General features: G+C 32.7%; 2 protein-coding genes across 3 annotated transcripts; one reads left to right on the plus strand and one right to left on the minus strand.

Annotated features, from left to right (window-relative positions):
- The first annotated feature begins 816 nt into the window (after positions 1–816).
- On the plus strand, positions 817–12,057 carry LOC130828115 (uncharacterized). Of its 2 annotated transcripts, none has more exons than XM_057693927.1 (11): positions 817–1,035; positions 2,410–2,572; positions 2,932–3,610; positions 3,698–3,782; positions 4,563–4,650; positions 5,464–5,648; positions 10,561–10,693; positions 10,866–11,002; positions 11,154–11,228; positions 11,312–11,431; positions 11,691–12,057. In XM_057693927.1, exons 2-11 carry the CDS (start codon positions 2,428–2,430, stop codon positions 11,784–11,786), a joined length of 1,743 nt encoding a protein of 580 aa, XP_057549910.1. In that variant the 5' UTR covers positions 817–1,035; positions 2,410–2,427; the 3' UTR covers positions 11,787–12,057. The 2 variants fall into 2 exon arrangements, with proteins under 2 accessions (XP_057549910.1, XP_057549911.1); XM_057693928.1 differs by having other exon boundaries at positions 836–1,035; positions 2,393–2,572.
- A 3,770-nt stretch (positions 12,058–15,827) lies between these two features.
- On the minus strand, positions 15,828–19,610 carry LOC130828116 (GDSL esterase/lipase At5g33370-like). The gene is made up of 5 exons (XM_057693929.1): positions 19,361–19,610; positions 18,707–18,834; positions 18,070–18,312; positions 16,866–17,118; positions 15,828–16,170 (listed from the first exon to the last, which is right to left on the minus strand). The coding sequence occupies exons 1-5, from the start codon at positions 19,584–19,586 to the stop codon at positions 15,938–15,940; spliced, it is 1,083 nt and encodes a 360-aa protein (XP_057549912.1). The 5' UTR covers positions 19,587–19,610; the 3' UTR covers positions 15,828–15,937.
- Positions 19,611–22,404: the final 2,794 nt, after the last annotated feature.

Raw genomic sequence — 22,404 nt, forward strand, 5'->3', positions numbered from 1 at the left:
CACCAGGCATCCCGACTCTGCTCCGTGGGCCATTGACGCACTGATTAGCATTAGTATACTGTTTGTATATATTGAACATTAGTGACATTTTGTATAAATTGAACATTTGTACATATTCAATATTTGTAACATTTGGACTTTTGTGTATAATTTGTAATATATATGTAGATGTATATATTTTTATCGAATTATCACACGTTTATTATGAATGAAATGATGTTAAGTACTCAGAGTTTTTGGAGATAAATCATTCTGCCAAGAATGTAGTATAAATTTAATCAAAAACAAACAGACAATCATATTCAAATAGGAAAAATGCTCTCGAAAATTCAACACAATTTTGGATACAATGAAGTAGGGAGATGATGGAGTTATTTGTAGAACATAATAACAACGGCTAGTTTCAACTTCATAACGACTATTTTTCAATTTTACAACGGCTAGTTTAAATCATACAAAAAGATCAACAAAAGTCAAACCAGGTCAAGGGATATGTCGCTGTTAGTAATAGCGACATTATGTTTGACCAGTCAAACATTAGGTCGCTGTTATTAACAACGACTTGACCCTGGACAAAATTTTTGACCATTTCTTTCATTTTGCGGTTAGTAAGTGCGATTATACACCAAGCCTAGGTTTGGAGGTCCAGACGCTTATTTTAAAAATAAAGTTTAAACAAAATTTATTTTTTGAATAAAGTTGTTAAATAATCTTATTTTTTTCAAATTTTCGAATCATGGAAAGATCCCATCCGTTTCCTTCCGGGCCTACAACACCGCCGCATTTTGGATGTTCTTCCATATTGTACTCTACTCCCTAATTTTTTAGGGCTTTTCTTATCCATTTACCATGAGCTCAATGTCCCCATCAAATCCCATCAGAAAGTGCTGCAATAAAATCAAAACAATAGTAAAAAATGATTAAATCCCACTTTTAATTGTTCTTTCTTGTACTTTGCTATTCGTTTTTTTAGACATCATTCTTCTATTCCCTATTTTCTATTGTTATGTGCTTCAGCTGTTTCTAATTCTTCAGGTTTGGATTCCTCCCTTGCTTATAATTTCTGGGTTTATTTCATCTGTTCTTGATAAATTTTTTATCACCCACTTTGTTTTTTTCGTTCTTGCATTTTCTACAATATATTTTTGGGTTTGTCATGCTTTTGTTTTTCCATGAAATTATGCTAAATTTATATGAATTTTGCTCCGTTTTTGTCATCATGGGGTGTTGGAATTTGTTGCATGAACATATACACATTCTATGATAATGGGTTTCCTTTAAAAAGGGAAAAAAGTAAAAGACTTTTTTTGGGTTATTATGAATCTACTAAACAATTGTTTTAAAATTTTAGTCACCTCCTTTTCTAGTTACTTTCCATTTGATCCTGGTGCTGTTCATTCTCTTAGTTTTGGGTCTTAAAAATTGTAATCATTTCTTTGATTCAGACCCAAATCAGTTGATGAAAGAATTCTGGGGGTTGAAGTTCTTGATCTTTCATTTTCTTCTGTTGAATTGGTTGGAAATTGGAATGGTATTTCTTCAATGATGATTGCATTTGCTTTGTCTTAACTTTTAAGTATTTCTTCTGTACAATTGTATACTCGACAGTGCGATTTTCTGGAGTAAGAACAGTTGATTGCTTTTTGTTTGTAATTTTACTACCTAATTAGTAGTTCATGTGTGATGTAGCACCGGACGTACAAGGTGGGTGATACATACTTAGAATATTGAACTTACTAAGGTTAGAGAGAGTTTTGAGGGTTTGAGATGTGTTTGAGAGTGGGGGAGGGATGAGATTGGCTTATGGTTTAATGGGTTGAGAGAGACGAGATAGGGGTGTGTTTGACGGTTTGGGATAGATGGATGGCATGTGTATGGTTAATTTTCACCGACTTTGAATGTCATGAAGATAGGATTTGGATTCAGCTATGATGATGTGTTTTAAGGATTTGGATCCATGTGAAAGCAGCATTAGTTTTTGCTACTGTTCTTATTCAGTGATGGAGAGAACATGTAGATATTTGCAGTATTTACTCCTCGAGATTCATTTTCATTCCCGTTCCTGTGACTCTTTTGGACCTTGAAAATTTAGTTGATAATTATGGTTCTGACTCTTCTTTTTATTTATAAGCGAAATTAGCTACGGCAGAATTTTTCTTGATTATCATTCTTTTTACCTGATGCTTTCTTCTGGTTTGCTTTGACATGTCTGGCCGGTTTCACACTTTCACAATAACTACTCTATTCAGAGTTCATAAATTCTTGTGAGAGACGTCTCTTTGAGAGATCATCTGAATTTGTTTCCCAAATGTTTGTGAAATGGTTGACAATTAACTTCTTAAGTGATGAAATGTGCTTATAATTCATCCGCGCGTCTTCTAATTGGCTGTAGCTTTTGTTGTGTCCAAGATCATCAGCAGTTTTATCATGGACTTTGAGGACCGAGTTGTTGCGCAAGATGCTGCGAACCAAGATGAGCAACCGTGGGCCCTCAGCCTGCATTCTTTTTCTGATTTATCATGTGTTTCACCAGTTGTGTTTCTGTACCTTTTAAAAGAATCTTATATTTACGGTAATACTCCTCTTCTGCATAGTTCTGAATCAACTATTTTTGTCCTTGTTTGTATCTTTTTCTGAATACTTCAAGCTGAATAATATCACGTAGGTCAGAACTTGCAAGTTCATTTTCTCCATTTTTTTAGTGCTTTAAGCATCTGGGTGTCATTAATTCTGGTTCTATTAACGAATTTTGTTCCAATAGCTTACTAGGGTTACCCTTATATGGTTCAGAGTCATCAGTCTAAGAAGTTTTGTGGCCTAAACTGCAAGTGAAACCATAATGTTTTCTATATTTTTCGGCATTGTCTCCTTTGCTCATTAAGGAAAAGAAAGGGACAAGGGACTTGTTAATTTGTGAATTTGGTTTTTCAGGGAAGTCAAAAGCGACAAAAAAATTTCGAGCTCTGCAACAACAAGTCAATCTAGCACTTAAAAATGCGCCTAAGCCTGGACCGGCTGTATTTGTTCTTCATTGCCTCTATGTACTTCCAGTATTTGAGTCATATGCTGAGGGTTTTAGTCACTTGATTGTACTTTCTCTTCGTAAATTCCTGAAATCCTATACCAATTCAGCTGACTTGCTAGAAGCACAGGATCTTGCTGCACAGTTATTCCTTGATGTTTATCAGGGTTTTGTAAACCATGATGAGAGGATACTTGTAAAAATAATTGAAGCTCTTGATGTGAAGCTGGTGAACATTGAAAAGGCTTTGCGCCGTTCGGTTGTTAAGAACTTTTCTTATGACAAGGCTGAAACTTTCATGGAACAGTATATTCATCGACGCATAGATGCTCAGTCATACATGACCGCTGTTTCCTTGTTGGAACAATTCGATATCCGCCACGCCGGAGATTCTTTCCTATTAAAAATGTTAGAGGATAAAGACTTGAGAGCAGCAGAGAAATGGGCTTCATATATGGGTAAGTCAATGTTGTGTCTTCTTGTCCAGGAGCATGTTAAGATGAATATGCTAGAAAGTGCATATGGGATTATAAAGAGGAACAATCTACAAGAAGATTTTCCGGATGTTTACCATAAGTGTAAAGAAAGGTGAATTTTCTTGAGACAAAATTTCCTCAGAAGCAAACACATCTTTTCTGCTTCAACCCTGATTGAAAATGGTTGTTTATATTGTAGCAAATTGAAGACTCTAGCTGAGAAAGGATGCTGGGATGTTGCAGAGCATAGGGCAAAAAATGATAGGCAACTTCTTGAATATCTTGTGAGTGGCTTAGTTGAAGCAACATAATAAATTCTTTGCAATAATTATAACTTAACTATGATCTGTAGTAGAGGTTATTTATGGAGTTGTTGATCTGAAAATTTGGAAAGCAGTTGAATATATTTATTTTGAAAAAATCTTAATTTGCTTTGGTAATGGCCTGTTAAGAGCTCGGGCTTGAATTTCTTTGTAAACTCTTTTGAAATCAGTTATTCCAACTATGCAACTCTTTTTATCATGCCGAAAGGTAAGCTGCTTTCTCCACACGAGTTTCCACTTGCTAAAGTTGCTGAGGACTTAATGGTTTGTCCAGCCAATATCTGGAGGATTTTGCTGTTATGAACTACATTTTTTGATTACTCTAGATTAACATTTTTTAATGAGCCATATAATGGAATTGGGTTAATGAAATGTTGTTTAATGTTATTCTTCCTCTTTGTTCGAATGTGAATAAATTGCATCTAAATATTTAATGATCATACTAATAATACCTGTATGTGAAAATTATATGTAATATGCACATATAAATATATAAGTAAATTTGAATAGGTGAAGCTCAAAAGATTGAATTGTAATAGCTCTGCTCTAATGCACTCCGACAACTTTAAAAAATGTCTAGCTTAACGAGTTAATAAATGTAAATTATATACTTTGGAGTACCAGACTACCCGTCATTACCAATTCCCTTTGTGACGTAATTTGATATTTGTTTAATTGCTGGAATTAGTGCCTTCCATCTTTGAGTTTGAGCTCTTGTTTGTTACCAATCAAATCATTCAGGTTTATCTAGCGATGGAAGCTGGCTATTCTGAGAAGGTCGATGAATTATGTGAACGCTACATGCTGGAAGGGTTTGTAAAAGCTAAAGGTAAAAGTCGTGTTATATTCTATTCCATGTCGAATATAAGCTTGTTAGACAAAATTATAGTCTACTATCCAATTGGAATCTCAAGTGAATGACCTTTTAAGTCTTAAAATGTTCAATCCTTCTTCCAACCATTTGAAAGTTATTTCTTCAAGATTCAGGTTTCTGCTCACCCTTCCCCTCTCTATCCAATTGGCATAAAAGTAGGAAAACTTGTAAATATTACTCTTAACTATTGCTAATTGACTCAAAATACCTTAATCTATTATTCAACTCTGTATACCCCCAAATATTGGGTTTCTTAACCTTGAACACTGTACACATTAACAAACTTTTTTTGGGTATTTTGAGCCAATGATCAATAGTTGGGGGTATATTAGGTTAAGTATCCCAATACTTGAGTGTATACAAGGTTAAATAATAGTTTGTGGTATTTTGAGCCAATGAGTAACAGTTGAGAGTATTATTTACAAATTTTCCTATAAAGTATATGACATTTTTCTCGTCCCAGCATAAGCGTTTCTAATCAAATGCGTTGTTTAACTGAAGTATATCATGAAACTAACTTTTTTCATTAATCGTTAATATATCTGCTCATGTATAGTTAAATAAACATTTGATCTCTTGTCAAGACGAGGAGCTTTATACTTGCGACTGTTTAAGTTATTCCCGAGAGTCTCAAATATTTTGGTTGCGAGACAGCCACTCTTTCTTGCTCATTAACTAAGGCAGTCAAATAATATGATGTATTGTTGTAGGGCTGTGGGCTTGAAAACATTTGTTCAACTCCCTGAAAAACTTGTTTTGTGCTTGCAGAACCTGATGTCCTTCCTCTTCAGAGTCGATATTTGCATCTTCATGAATTGTTCATAGATGACATAATTTGGGTTGATGATACTGATAGTCTGCAAAAAGCTACTTCTTATATTGAAGGGTGTAAGGTAGTTGGTGTAGATTGTGAGTGGAAGCCTAACTATGTGAAAGGTAGCAAAGCCAACAAGGTACCTTGTCAACATCATACTTATCTTGTTATTTTTTTGTTCATATTTTTTTTTTGCTTTTTTTGGCAATTTAAAGAATTTTATTATTGACCAAGAACAAAAACAAGCAAGAAATAGACAAACAAACTACAGATGCACTCTTTACAAATCACATTAGTATGCTATCTAACCCATCTTCTAGGAAGGGTTTCTAGGTATCATCCTTCATGTGTTTAGAGGAGGTTCATCCCAATAAAACTAAAGGGGACCAAAAAGAAGATTCAAAAGATTATATACAAAGTTGGACTCGATGAATTGTTTTCTTCTTGATAAGCCATGAGATCTAACTTTGATGTTACATTTAACCCGACTAATAACAGACAAAAAAAGATTTATAATTCCATAGACTCTCATTTCTATTCCGCCATATCCAGTTAACTAGTCATGAGATAGCAGCACAAACCTTAAACTTTCTATGAGGAGACATCTTCCAATACTTGAGAATAATAAGCCTTTGCCAATCTCCATAACAAGAATTTTAATCTTGATTCTAAGATCTTGCAGAAAACAATGACGGAATGCACAATCGAAGAAGAGGTTTTGCTGAGTTTGAATATATTTAGCAGACACACAGCAAGCAGTGTCATTAACAACATTGATCAAGGCAAGAAACAACCTTGTTTTCAGTCTATTCACGGCAGCAAGCAAATCTGAACTTAGCGGTTGAAGTTGTTAATACATACCAACAATATAATAGGGACCAGGAGTTGTAAAAAGGTTCAAATAATTCACCTTCTTCTTAACTTTACACAGGTGTCTTAGAAACCAACTACCAACTGCACTAGGTTGGAAAGCCACCAGTCAACCCCTTTGATAAATCTACCATGCACCTATTTAACCTAAAGAGTGTCCTCCTTTACATGGATCTTCCACACAAGATTACCAACAACATAAATCTAGGTTATCATGTTCCTAAATCCTGATAGTAAGACTCCCAACTTTTTAAGGGGAACAAACAGACTCCCAACCCACATTACTAGGCTTAAGGCTATTAGCATTCAGTAACCCTACGCCACAAGTAGAATTTGATGATAACATTGATTCTCTTGAGAATATATTTTGGGAGAAGCATGATTTGAGACTATAAGTTAGTCTCACTAAGGAGGATATAATACACCAGGCTAGGTAATAGATTTTTTGCTTGCCCACTTTGATCTTGGAGTTAATTTTCTCAATAAGCATGTCACAATCCTTTCCTTTAAGTGGCTTAGTAAAAATGGGGTGCCCAAGGAATGGAAGGAAAAAGAGCCATGGGCTAAACCAAAACTATTACACATGTATTGAGCTAAGGACTAAGGAGGGAGGGATACCGGTGGTGTAAACAATACTTTGGGTATCTAGGTAATAATAAAAACCGTTAGTGCAGAATTCATTCACAGCTTTAACAATGTCACAACTAATCACTTCTCAGGCTTATTTAAAGAAACAACTATTTAAACCATCTATACCAATCCTCAGAGATGGACCACAGAGCATTTTTGATCTTATCATGTGATAACTTCAAGTGAAGCATTTTTTTGTTGTATAACTTGTGTCTTAAGTCAATGATCTCTATGTTTAGATCCTTCCTACTCTTCATCTCAAAACGAAGGTCTTGATAAAAAGAGCAAAACATCGCGTTAATAGCATTTTTATCGGTGATGATTCTTTCATGAACATGTAGAGCTTTGGTATTGTCATTCCCATGATGAAGCTTATTCAGTTTTGCCTTTTTGTTCCAAAAAGGATCAGTAGTTTTCTTCATCTTTTAACAAATGAGCAGCTTTTTTTCTCTTTGTTGGCTAGTGAGGCATCATTTGGAGACAAATTAAGCAAGTGTTGGACATGTGACTCAGAGCAACAACCCTTGGACTTCTAGAGGATCAAACTCTTTAAAACATTTCTTCACAACCTTCAACTTTTGCTGAATTTGAAAGCTAACATAATTAAAATCAGTGAAAGACCAAGCATGATTGAATATATTCAAACTAGTGTCACTTGATTTGCGGTTTGATTTGGTTTGTTATACTAATCTGGATTCATGATTTGCTAGTTGCTAAAATTGTTGTTCGCTGGGTTAGGTCGTTTGATATTACTTACAATTTACGTATTACCTACAATTACAATGAATTAGCCCCTACAAAATCGAAAGTCTTTAAAAGAAATAAGAAAATTAACTACATGATTTTAAAAAAAAGGCAAAAAAATAAAAGAGAAATTGGAAAAAACAAATAAAAAAGAAAAGAAGCTCATTAGCCAATTATATTCATTTAAAAGCTCTAAAAATAAATTATAAAGATATAAATGAATAAAAAGGTGAGAAAAACAAAAATTTATCAGAAATCATATGAGTTTTAAAGGTAAAAAGTTTGGGGAAACATAAAGATATCACGTGGGTTTGAGTTTAAGGCACACCTTCCTTCTTCTCAATCTCTCTTCGTCCTCCATCGTTTTGCAAAAAGGAAAAAAAAAAAAAAAAAAAAAAAAAAAAAAAAAAAAAAAAAAAAAAAAACCTCAAATCATTAATGGCATTCACCAACAAGCAATACTTTTGTTATCTTCAGTCTCCAGGTATTCTTTCTCACATCTTACTTTTGGAATGGTTATTTAACTAATTCATATCGCGAATCATGGCGATTTGACTCGCAAACAACCCCAATTGCAAACCATCTAGTCCAATCGAGTAGTGAGCGAAATATGTTACACTAATTTAAAAACTTATAGTGGTTAGCGTCTCAGCGAGGTAGTTAAAGAATCAAAAGGGCCTATTATTACCTTTGATGTCTTTGTGAAACTGCACTAGAGCAGGAATCACCATCAGGTAAGAAGTAAACTTCAACATTGTTGAAGATGTTAGACCAATCCATGTTACCAACAACCTTATCAATCTAGGAGAAAATTCTTTGCTTACCATGTTGCTTATTAGACTCGGTGGAGAATGTCCTGGTGTACTTAACATCTTCCAAGCCAGAGTAATTAAGGCAGTCCCTTAGAGGCATGATATCAACCTCTATCATTACTAGATCTTTCTTTAACATTAATGATGATGTTAAAGTCATCAACAATAGTTCATGGCCCCTTAATGGACTTTAGAACAAATAACCAGTTGATTCCAAAGAATCTCTCTATCCTTCTTGTGGGAGGCAGCATAAACAAAAGTACAAAATAAAGAGAACCAGCAGCACGAGACACTTGCAGTGTATAATGTGGTAACTCCTAAAAATTAATTCGTAATAATCTTATTGCCCTTCCATCCAATAAGGATTCTGCCATTATCATGATGACCTAAATTATGAGTGAAATCCCAACTCGGACACACAATATCATAGACTTTACCTATATTATGCCGTCTACCTTTGGTTTCAAGAAGGCTAAACAAATTATAATTTTGATTGTCATACGATCTCTAACCACAAATTTTTTGGTTTGTTGTTTAGCCCTTTAATGTTATAATTAGGATTTTATTCATGGCAAGGAGTGGGGCTCCACCCCTGGCATCTGTTCTTCCCTAATGTCTCCTCCAACATCCATATTACAACCAGGACCTTCAATATCATCATTACCATCGTTACCATGAGAGTCATTAGATTCTTATATCAACTAATTAGAAACCCTCCTCATCAACTATTGGAGCAACAATAGCCGAGGCTTAGGAACCATTGTTGCTTATGACCCATTTTGCAGTTTTTACCAATGTGTCTGCTGACATTTCGAGCAAGTGGTTGGCTTCCATTCATACTTAACCACTTGAGGAAAGAGGCAATCCACCTCATTTGTAAAGAAGCTACATTTAGGAAAAGAGGCAAAAACGTAATCTATCTTTGTCGGCAGTGGCTTGGTTCATTTTAATGACTTTGCTCAGTTGTCCAGCAATCTTGAACAAAGGTTTTTTTGTCAAACAGAAATCTATTTATATCAAGGATCTCATGCTTGTTAGCCAGAGACTGAAACCTCACTATGAATATACCTTTATCCAATGAACAACTTTGTCTACACCAAAAGCTTTTCAAATAGTACGAACAATACCTTCAATAACAAACAACTGAAGGCTGCCAATAAGCAGTTTTATCCTCTATATCTTCTAAATCAATTTTCACAAAAACAGTGGAGGGTGAAAAATGGAGGATCAGAAATAATCTCTTTCAGGGTAATCTGAGATGGACCTCAAACCCATTGAGAGCTGAAATCCAAGCTAAGGGTTGCCTTTTGAGGGCCATCTTCGTAGATGCTGCGGAGGTTACTGTTTCATTGGGTGACATCGAGGTTTTGGTGTCACTAATAACTTGAGTCTCATCAACAACAGTGATAAGAGGATGGAGTGGGAGAGGGAACAACCACCATTTTCTTGGCTGGAGCTTTGGCCTTCGCTTTCTTTGCTATGGCATGGTGCACGTTAGAGAGTAAGGAGTAACATGCGCCTGCGGAGAAAACTTGTGCTCCAAGTCCTTGTTCATATTTTTTCAACTCCATAAAGTTATTCGTTAGTGTCACTTTTGTGAAAAGATAACCCAAAGAAGACCACGAATGTTCATTAGGCTTATAGTTTAAAGAATTGTAATTCTGCTCCTTGTACTCGGTATTATGGATGTTTTGGAGTTTATTTGAGTATGTCTTTTGAAGCTAAGACAAAACTCTGCTCTGGGCTAGTTGAACTATTGTATCTTGAAATGGTCCTAGCTTGTAGTTCTTGAATGAGTGTTTTAAAATTTCTATTCAGGAATTGGGTTCCTTTCGAGCTAATTGATTTAATGTTAATGAGTGTATACTTAATGTGGCCATTTCATGAAACTTGATGAATATTCTGCTCGTCAACTTGGACTTTTTGCTATTAGGTTCAGGTCTCTTTCACTCTTTCCTATCCTAATATTTCCTTTACCCCTTCCTTGATTAACAGGTTTCTATTATGCAAATTGCTTCGGAAAAGATCGCTTTCATTGTTGATTTGATTAAGCTGTATGATGATGCTCCTGAAATTATGAACAGCTGCTTATCTCGCATTCTGCACTCTCCTAGAGTTCTAAAGCTTGGTATGTGTATCATTTACATTCTTTTGTGATTCTTTAGCTCCCTTTTATTAAAGTGTTCTTCGCACTACAACACATACCATATATATCCAAATCATTTTTGTGTTGTGGTTACCAGATGATTTCATTTTTTTGACATCGCGATCTTTATTTATTTATTTTTGAATATATATAGGTTATAATTTTCAATGTGATATGCATCAGTTAGCTCAGTCTTACCAAAATCTGGACTGTTTTAAGCGCTTTGAAATGCTTCTCGACATTCAGAAAGTATTTAAAGAGCCTTGCGGTGGGTTATCTGGCCTCGTAAAGGTACATTACATCATCTATCTATTGCCAATTTCTTTTCTCGGGCCTCATGTGTGTATATTTCCCGTTCTACTTGTCTTTCTAATAATTCCCAAGTATACACACACTACTTCGTTTTTGATCTTTCAAATATCAACCGTACCCTTCTTTGTAGAAAATATTGGGAGCTGGTCTAAACAAAACAAGAAGGAACAGCAACTGGGAACAAAGACCTCTTACTCAGCAGCAAGTCGGTTCTGTTGTCTATTTCTGTTTTGATTATATCTTGTGTTGCGCCATATGTTCTTATTTGATTATTATGGATATTTGCAGTTAGAGTATGCAGCTCTCGATGCGGTTGTTCTAGTTCATCTATTCCACCATATCGGCAGCCACTCTCAACCACTAGATGTCCACGACAAAACTGCCAAAATGGAATGGAAATCCCACATTGTAAGTACACCGATTAAACCAAATGGTTTTCTTTTAAAAGCTGTGACTGGATGTCAATTATCGAACATTCAGGGTTCAGGTGAACACAATACTCTCTGCAAGAGTTCCCATATCTCGAAACTATCGTATAGCATGCTGCATCTCATAATTTTGTACCGCTCATTTTACTCCTTGATTATCAGTTATCAATTAGATTGTTTTCAAAGATATTGTGTGCGTTGTGCGGTTTCATTGTACTTTACCTTGGGTTGTTCTTCAGGCTTCACATATTAGTAATACCAAGATGTTGCGGAAGGACGAGTCTAGGAGTGACCTGAAATCTGAAGATGAGGACGAGCAACCCGATTTCTCTTAAATTTCTAACACTTTGAACGATTAACTGTAAATACTTGCTAGTTTAGAGAGTTTCCTCATATTCTGATTTTGAGGAAGTGCTGTACATATCTCTGCACGCATACTATGATCAGTAATGCATACGTTTGACAGGGAGCAGTTTGTGTATATTCAAAATCCCCCGTCTTTTCCCAAGGTATGCATTTACTTATAGCAATTAACTTTATAGTGCCTGTCGTCATCTTGTGTATGTTAAAGTTACACTTTATATGCTTCGTCTTATTTTGACTTAATTTGAATCCTCGCGACTCCAACTCCGTCTTTTAACTTAGTATTTACCGCTCCTTAATCTCATTTACCAAACGAATGTCACCAGCGGAAAACAATCACTAAGGCACGTCTCCAGGCATCGATCAAGTGATCTTAGCTAGGATTGTTGCAAAAAGAAAGAGGTTTAGGGCTGAGCCTTGATGAAGATTAATTATGATTGAAAAGTTTTGTGTTGCCTCTCCACATGTCTTAATAATCGTCTTTACTTCTCAATATACATCTTAAACTATAATAATAATGTATTTCTTAGTACCTTTTTTGTTATTGCCCACCAAATTACTTCTCTTGATACTTTGTTTTATGCTTTTTCTAGGTCAATAAAAACCATATGCAAATCTTTTTTCTAAACTTATAATGCTCCATTATTTGTCTCTTTAGGTTAATTGCTTCCATTGTAGATTTCCCTATCTTGAATCCAAATTGGTTCTTTGATATGTTGATATATCTTTTCATACGTATCTCTACCACTCTTTCTCATAACTTCACAATGTGGCTCATCGATTTTATTCATCAATAGTCGAAGAAATCTTAGACATCTCCCTTATTCTTGTTGAAAGCGCAAGCCTTAAAGAGGTTTAACAAAGAAAAACAAATGAAAAATATAATGCAAAATGAACACAAGTGTTTATGAGGTATCTTGAATACCTCCCCCTCAAATATAGTTTATTATAATGAATTCAACAATTACAAATATAATAAACCTCCCTTATCTTGAGAACAATCTCTCAAGATCACAAATACTAAAGCAAAGTAAGAACACTCTCAAGTTTCTAACAATGCAATAGCCCTCTCAACAATATGTGTGTTTGTGGTGAATGTTACTATGAGTGATGAATCCTATTTATAAGCAAAGTATTCATCACCCTTAGTATTCCCTCATAAATCACCATAAACTCACATTAACATCCTAATTAACCATGACAATAAACATTACAATAAACAATAGAAGTAATGCACCACATTATTGCATAGTCACTTCACATTCTGACCAAAACAGAATCCAAAGTAGTCTGCTGAACTTCCGCTCGACCCGAGCCACTACCTCGCTCGGTCGAGCGAGCTTCCAGAGAAGCTACTGACTTATTCTACACACCTTGCTCGACCGAGCCAACACCGCTCGACCGGTCGAGCAATACTTCACTCGATCGAGTGGTTGGTTGAGCCACTCACTGTTCTGATTCTCTATTTGTTGCTTTGATCAAGCAACTCTCATCAACCGTTCTAAACCTTAAACCACCTATATTCGACACATCTTTATCGACCCTCTCTAAAGTACAAGACAAAGCATGTTCGATTATATGTTTAAAGTTAACGTCATCATTAAGATTATTGGTACTTGCTTTAACACTTGTAATTGGGTAGTAGAGTAGTATTTAAGTAATTACACATCTTATTTGTCTTTCAAATATTGTTAAATAGATTAATTAGATAACTTACTCCAATCTTTCCTAGGCATCATCATACTTGAATAAGAATATCATATGATCCAACTTCTTTCTTTAGCTTCATTTTCTTTAAAACTCGTTTCATCTTTAATTTTTGTATTTTTTGCGCAAATTCTCTATTATATCTACGGCCCGTTTGGTATATGGTATTAGGGGGCGGTAATGGTAATAAAATTAAGTAATAAAAAATTTGGTTGTTTGGATGCCTTTAATGGTAATGGATGGTAATAAAATAAGGTAATGAAATTACCAAAAAGGGCCATTTTTATTACCATCAAACAACCTGGTATTAGGCTGTAATGGTAATGAAGTATTACTGTGGTAATAAAATAAGGTAATGTTGTTTCGAACTGAAGAAAAAAATAATGAAGAAAAAAAAGGTAATGTATGTAATTATCTAAAAAAATATTATTATTACAAAAAGAATCATTAGATAGAATAATTTAAATACAATAATGCTTTTAGATACAAATATACAATAATGAAACTAAGAGTCATTACCATTTTTTATTACTAACAACCAAATGCAATCAATGGAATATTATCTTCCATTACCATTCTTTAGTCATGCACACCAAACAAAAGAATCTTCATTACCAATTCTCATATCTATTCTTTCATTACTATTGCCATTACAACATTTCATTCTCATTACTTCATTACCACCAACCAAATAGACTAATAATTATTGCGTTCCCTGCAACAGTTTCAAGTTCTCCATTAAATAGCTCATTAAAATTCTCCCTTGTTGATCCTTAATTATAACATCTTGCGCTTAAATGCTCTTATCTCTTTATTATACTTTATTCCACCTATGCCTTGAGTTTTTACTTGCCTCCTCTTTACCATCCTATATGTATCTTTTTCTCCTTTTGAATTTAGTTTGTCAAGCATTTCTTTATAAGTCTTTGATTTTGCCTCACAAACTACTACTTTGCCTTGATTTTAATCTCCTTATATTTGACTAAGTGATCCTCATCCCCGTATGTTCCTAATGCAAGATAGTATTTTTTTTCATTTTATTGATAGATGTATTTACCTCCTTATTCCTCCACTTCGTATCCTTCTTTACGACAATGGTACCCCCCTAATTCCCCTAACAGCTCCTTAGCAATTCGAGTGATGCAATTTAATCCAATTATCATCTGTATCTGAAGTCATCTCTCAATCTACTTCATTATTTTTCTCGTTTAACATTGATCTCCACCATTTTAAGCCTACATTCCTTCTTTTTTTTTTTCTTTTTTTTTTTGTCTTAAGTCTTGCTTTTAATCGAACATCTAGGAAAAGGAGTTTGTACTGGGTGACTACACACTCTCATGGGATAACCTTATAATTTAGGCCATTAGCTCTATCTATCATCAGTGTCATAAAGTACTCAATTTAGAATGTATTTGCTCTAGTTTTAGAAGTCAATTGACTTTCCTTTGTGTCGGGTGACTATACACTCTCTTCTTAAAACACGCGTTAGCAACCAACAAATTATATGAGCGTAGTATCTAAAATTGACTTTTCTTTTGCATTCATAGTTTCATAGTCAAATCATGCATGAAAGCTTTCAGAGCCATTGTAACATACCCTTACGTGCCCATGCAAATCACCTCCAATATATAAATTTGCATTCATTGGTACATTTTAGCACCATAACACCTCCAAAAAATGATGAAAACTATTATTAAAAAATGACTTGACAATTTTTGATTATGTTTTTTGATACATAATTTTAATTCCTATTTAAAAAATTTAATTCCTTTCATTCCCATTTGGAATAGCACATGTTTAAGGATTAACTAAGATGAATGCGTTTTTGAGTTGAATGAGGCAAATTGTTACAATTTATTGCAAGATATGGCTAGTAAGAATTCTTATATCCATATTAAGCTACTATCTACAAAATTTATATCAATATCCGCTCTATTGAGATTTTGACTAACGAGTTCCTAGAGGTGTTCGAAATTGTATACTAGATTGATCAAGATATGAAAATCCGGATATCTAATTTTTCGGATATTGAAGAACATGATTCGATTTCAGTCCGAAAAAAGTCTAAATTAATTTACGATTGATTAACTATTATATGACTTATTTGTAGTTGAGAATTGTAAATATTATAAATATAATATCTAACAAGGAAAAACTCAAAAGATAACAAAAAAAAAAAAATAATAAATTTTCTCAAACACAATCATGAATCTAGTATTAATTATTTAGTTTAAAAATGTTCAAACAGTAGTAGTTTTTGTTCAAACTCAGCTAATCTTCTTAAAATAAGTAATAATAAGGAAAGTTGATAACATGCATAAACCTATTAAATTCCTCTAGCAAAAGTAGATTGATGAACCTACTACAACTAATACATGATCTCTTAGCTTTTTAAATTTTATTAAATTAAATTAAATTAAACCCTAGAATCCAACTCCATAATAGTATTAAGATTCATAGGGTGCATGTAGTTTGAATTGCCACCCAGAATCTGCTGGACGATCAACCTATTTGCCTTCTCCGTCGGGTGATAGGGATCCCAGAATGCGTATAAATCCCTATTTGGACACAAGTTTGATACCATGGTGCATAGTCCTATACCATTGTATGGTCCTTGTCCACAACATGCCACCTTTGATGTCACAAATCCTGCACAATAACTCTAACTTTTAGTTTTTTGGTCCTAAATTATGTTCATTTCTTAATTAGTCATATGAAGTTGCATGCATATGATCTTTGCTATCATACGTCAATCAAAAAGATCTTTTTGTTACTATTAATAAGGGTAAGGTTGCGTTTAAAGGTGTTCAAAACAGGCCCAATGATCCGAAATTTACCTATTTTTGTAACCAAATTCAATTTGACCCGACATTAAAGATGGATTAATAATTATGGAAAAACAAACATGGATACAAGACCCGATTTTGATCTAACTCGAAACATGTGGCTCAAAGTCGACATGATGACTCAAATGAACAAGAATGAGGTTGCGTTTAAAGGGGTTTAAATGAGACCCAATAATCCAAAATTTATCCAACCTTGTAATTGAATTCAATTTAACTCAACATAAAAATGAATAAATTGTTATGGAAAAACCAACATGTATACAAGACCTAATTTTTAACTGACTCGAAACATATAAATTGAAATCCACCTAATGACCAGTTGCATGAACAAGGGTAAGGCTGCGTGTATTTGAACTAGAATACCTTTATTGGTAGAAGCTAATTTAAGACATTTGAGTATAAAATGGCGTTTTGTCGCATTGAATTTGCTAGGTGTATTTTTTTTTTTTTTTTTTTAAGTTTGGAAGATTTGTATATTTATTAATTGAGAGTTATTACCGAATGCTTGTGGGTTAGATATGAAATCCATGTGAATTTGTAAAGAGTTAATGACAGTGAAGACATTGGATCCGATTTTGTTGTTCAACTGATTGATGAGTCCAACAAGTTTAGGGTTGAACAAAGAAGCAGCTGTTTGTAGTTCCTTTGCACAATTCCCATTTCTGCCTCTTTGTGCTATTTCTGCAGGCACACATCCTAGCGGACCGGTTCCGGTTACTAGAACTCTTCTAGCTCCTAGGTCGTACAGTGTCTGCAACATATTCAACATATCAATACTTTATAAATCATAGATAAACTTGGTCAAAACAAAAGAACACGGGCGAAATCAGAATTTTAAATCTTGGGTTTCCAAATACCTAACACAACAAAAACTTTGTTATGTAATGTGTAAGAATCATGATTTCATTTGAAAATTTAAAATCGACTTAAATTTAGAATTTGGCAATTTAAAGAATACAAATTTAAATTTGAATCAATTTCATTCTTGTAAAAGTAGTTTAAAAGAACAAGGGCAAAATTAAAAGTTTAAATTTCGGGTTGGCAAATAGCAAATACGACAAAAACTCTCTTATGTTATAGTATTTATGGATACATATTTCGATATGAATCAATTTCATTTTTATAAAAATAGATAAAATTGCGAATTCGAAAGAGCTACTCAATAATTTAGTAATTGAAATCAATAATTTAAAATAAATTATATATTCCTAAATACAAGCTCAAATTAATAGTTCTAAAAATTTATTACGTCACATAAACTCTTACCACAATCCTTAAAGTTTTATTTATACTACATTAATGGCTACATATTACTTGATTTTGTGATAATCAATGCTTATATGAGATCTAATAAACTAGTAAAGCGCCAAATTAAAAATAAATCAGCGGCATGTTTGGATCGAAAGGCCAGGCCTCTCCCAAATCATAGAAATAAAAAAAGTTTTATAAGGTTTTACTAGTACGTTGACATTATGATCACTGAATCATAGCTCAAGCTTATTTTATGATCTTACGGCTAATGCGTAAGAAATAATATAGTCAACTAGGATTTTGTTTGGATCGTCTAATCGTATATTTTATAATATTGATTTTTTATAATTTATAGATAGAAGTGCATAAATCAATATATAAATAATCAAAATAATACATTTAAATGCATAAAAAGTCAAATATAGCGAGTATAAAAGATGCATATATATACCTGAAGAATTTTGGCATATTCAGAGATAAGGAAATTGACAAAAGCTGGGAGAGCGAACTGCTGAGATCTTAAAGAGTAGGGTATGACGAAGTAATTGTTGACAAAATCGTTGCCTCCAAGGGTGATCAGCACTAAAGCACGGTTAACAAGTTCTCGACTTTTCTCTTCTCCAATTAATCTACTCACTCTTTCTTGGTATTCTTTGAAATTATACAGTTGCCCAGACATTCTTATTATGTTTAACTGAAAACCAATTTTCAAAATTATTTAATTATAATAAAGATATATTAATGTCAAATAACGTATAAATTAATATGACTAGCTTGTGCAATAAGTGATGAGCAGAAGGCTACAAACTAAACAAAGTTGTCTCATTCAGAAGTAGTCAACGTAAATTACTTTTTCGATTTCATATTAATTGTAATATTAGAAAATATGACATTATTCATTCACTATTCTTAATTTGTAATTAATTATTAATCTGTAAGTTAAATAAATTCTTAAACTGCGCACATTTTTGAAATTGTGTATGATACTTCATATATTTGCTATTATGAATTAATTGAAAAAATGTTTATTGAGTAGTAGTTAGGTTATATACACGAGCATTGAATTAAGCTAAGCTGGGAGTACTCACAAACTGAATCCCTGTGTCATTGAGAATTCCAATCCCCGCAGAAGCAAAATTAGCTCCAACAAGAAGTTTTTGCCCATTTAACTCCGGGCTTAAGTATGGCAATGTAGGTTCTGAGCCAATATGTTCGCCTAATAAATAACACATACATCACAAAACATGTAAGTCCATCGCATAGTTATAACGATCCGTTTATTCTTTTGAGTTTGCACTGTACATTATAAATTTACAAATTTTTTGTTTGAACTGTACAGACTCATATATTAATGAACTTTTTGTCATATGGTGCAAACTCAAAAGTATAGAGGGTATGATTATAATTATAATTGTCAGAGTATATAACGTATTTGGAGTCTCAACCATTAGCTTTAACTTTAACCTTTTGATTGAGTTGGGTCTTTAACATGGTATCAGAAGCCAAAATAATAAAATAAAAGATCACAATTCAAATCTCAACCACCTCTTAAATTCAGGTGGACACTTCGCACCAAATACGAAGAGTGTTTGTACTGCATCCACACTTCTAACTCAAATAGCTTTTGTATGAAAGAATATGTTAGATTATATAACATATCCTACAACCTGAATCATCATCTTAAGATTTTGCATGAATTAGTTGCTTAACAATAATATAAGAGATAGAAAAATTAAACTTACTAATAATATCAGGAATATTAAGGCCATTGGAGAACCTTCCAGTAGGTCGATGAGTAGGATAGTCAATTCCATAAGGTGGAGAATCAGCACGAGCTTCAGTGATAAGGAAGTTGTTATTACCACTATCAACAAGTGAGTCACCAAAAACGAAGAAAGCTCTAGAAGTATTGTTTTTATTTTGAGCTTCCGAAAGTGAATAATTAGAAAATAATATGAATGTAAACATCAATAATAATGTAACTATTTTTTCCATTTTATATTATGTTGTAAAATTAATTAATTAACAAATAATTGTTTTTGTATAGGATGGATGGATGGATTGAAAGCTCTTCTTAGGAGGACTATATAAAGGTCTTAGGGAGTAGTTTGAACTTCGATCATATTAATTGCTTTATTTTTCCCCTCTACTTAAACGGTTACATAATATGATTTTGGTGTTGTGGACCAACCAAGGTTATTGTAAGCTAGGGAAGGTGTTACCTTAATGCCCTATAAAATAGTTTTCAATTTTGTAATTAGAAATTCTTTATTAAGAATATAGCTATATTTTGTTGTTTATTGTATGTTTAGTTGGTATTTGTGAACTAATAGTAAGTGTTATTTGACATACAATGTTCACTGTTGGATTATAGTTATCAGAAATCGAAAACTTTTCATCAAATCTTGTTTTAGATGCTTTGTTTCCGAAACTTTAGATTTAACGTTTTTGAAACTGCAATTTCCAAATGCTTTTTTTGATTAAGCCCAAAAACATGTAAAATACCAAAGCCCTTCTTTTCATTTTTTCTTATCGTTTGTTGTTGGTAATATTCTTTTCTTATCAATTTTTACTTATTTTATTATATCTAATGTAACTTAAAATTACACCTACATTTTTTACGTTTCAAGTATCATTGTGTTGGATCATAAAATTAAAATATGTTTTTCTCAAGACAAGTTTAATAGATTTTTAAAAAAGGTTACTCAAAAAATAAGTTTTAATTAAGTTTAACGAAATACTACTTAACTTTCTAACGTCTACTTAAAAATGGTATCTCAATTATTAAAAATTAAAAATTATCAAACTAGTACGTCAAACACGCCCAAGATGTTGTATATCAAGTACGATTATTGTTGGAGTATATAACATGTGCTGGAGCCTCAACCATCAGCTTAAAGTTTTGGTTGAGTTGGTTCCTTAACATGGTATCACAAGCCAACGTGTCAAGAGGTTACAGTATATAAGATACAGCTGGTCTAGAACGAGACGACCTCATAATGAGACCGTCAATTTGGGCCTACCCAATTCGCGCGTGTAACAATCTGGAAATTTTAAAATTTTTGGGGCATTTTTCAATTTTGATCTTAAAGGTATCAATTTTCAAAATTGATACCTTTAAACTCAAAATTGATAAATGCCAAAAAAATTAAAATGTTGTTATATGCGTGAATTAGGCCGGCCCAAATTGAGGGTCTCATAATGAGACTATCTCGTCCAAGTTTTTGTGTATAATATATGCTAAAGCTTCAACAATCAACTTAAACTTTTGGTTGAATTGGTTCCTTAACAATTAAGGTTTAAATGGCATATTGTAAGAATATCTTATACTTAAACTCTTTGACTTCATACATATCAACCAATTACATATGATATTTGGGATAGTGCCCGTTTGAAGACTAGAGTTCAAAAGAGTACTAGAATTGAACAAGAAATTTAACACAAGTTAGTTTCAGAGTAGAGGAGATTATTAAAGGCATTCCCTAATTTTTGTGTCAAAATGAAGCAAACTTGATTAATTGATCAAAGCCAATATAATAAGTGAGCAACCACCTCCTCCAGCAAATTAGCAGAGGGACCATAATAAAATACATTACCAAATTTGGATTATTCATCGAACAAGTTTTGCTAAAAGATTAAGACTTTAAAATCATAATTGTCTTAAATTGGGGGTATGTAGTAGATAGTAGCTCGATACAATAAGTCTAAAACACCAGAAGTTATTATATTAGCGGGTAATTATTTTTGAATTTCAACTTACAACTAGCGGACTAAATTAGATACACTATAAATTTAAAGTATCATTTAGTTTTTTTTTTTTTTTTTTTTTTTTTTTTTTGGAATTTTGAGGCATTAAAATAAATAATTAAACTAAAGAAAAAGTAACGTCAACTAATGTTGACTATTTGAGGCTCTTAAATTTAGAGGGTCATATACAATCGAATACCTTGCACATACTAAAAGTTTCCACCGTTGAACTTAAAGTACTTTACCTACCAATGTGCCAACATTATTAACCATTAGTCCCTAACCATATGTACTCCCGTTGTGGCTTAGAACATGCTAAATTTCTTCGAAAAATTTTCTAAATAAAAATTTAATGTTGCAAATTTAATAGCACAAATTAAAATCAATAGTTGAAATGATCTTTTTGTGCTATGATTATTAGAATATATAGACATGTCATCATATTAATTTGAGTATTGTTAAATGACATAGTATTTTAGTTTTAAAACTAGATAGTATCCATACGATGTACGATTTTATAAAATTTTTTAAAATATTTATATAAACTAAAAAATTAAAATTTTAAGAAATAAATATTACATAATAGGTATATTTACTTTCACTCTAGGTTACATACATTATTGTATCATAATTTGCATTGTGCCTCCAGGTAATTGTGAAAAATTTAGTTCAAACCAAATAAATCACTACAAAGGAGAAAAGTTTTACTTCTTTAACAAAAAAATTTGATTATATATTTAATATATTCATATTTATACTTCTATTTTTTATTTTGAATAAAAGCACAAATGGTTTGAACTTGAAGTATACAATAAAAAATTATGAGTTTTTTAATTAAAAAACAACATATGAAATTTTGCTGATAAATAATATTTCATTAAGTTATATAAAGTACTACAAGTTTACAACTATTGATAACACATTTTAAAATCAAATATAACATAATATGTAAAGTTATTTTATAAAAGTTTAAATGAAAAAGATAATTTTTCTCATAAAAAATATTATTGACTTACATAAAGATAGTTACAACCTAACT

This window comes from Amaranthus tricolor, chromosome 12 (genome assembly GCF_026212465.1).
Source record: "Amaranthus tricolor cultivar Red isolate AtriRed21 chromosome 12, ASM2621246v1, whole genome shotgun sequence".
In the NCBI taxonomy this organism is placed as follows: domain Eukaryota; kingdom Viridiplantae; phylum Streptophyta; class Magnoliopsida; order Caryophyllales; family Amaranthaceae; genus Amaranthus; species Amaranthus tricolor.

Bases quoted from the DNA above. Each gene is read 5' to 3' on its own strand.
- LOC130828115 (XM_057693927.1), top strand. From the start codon at position 2,428: ATGGACTTTGAGGACCGAGTTGTTGCGCAAGATGCTGCGAACCAAGAT. The intron at 2,573-2,931 runs GTAATACTCCTC...TTGGTTTTTCAG, and splicing joins AAAAGAATCTTATATTTACG to GGAAGTCAAAAGCGACAAAA. The intron at 10,694-10,865 runs GTATGTGTATCA...GAATATATATAG, and splicing joins TCCTAGAGTTCTAAAGCTTG to GTTATAATTTTCAATGTGAT.
- LOC130828116 (XM_057693929.1), bottom strand. From the start codon at position 19,586: ATGTTTACATTCATATTATTTTCTAATTATTCACTTTCGGAAGCTCAA. The intron at 18,835-19,360 runs GTAAGTTTAATT...GTTATTTATTAG, and splicing joins TAATATTCCTGATATTATTA to GCGAACATATTGGCTCAGAA. The intron at 16,171-16,865 runs GTAATAACTCTC...GTTATTGTGCAG, and splicing joins ATCTAACCCACAAGCATTCG to GATTTGTGACATCAAAGGTG.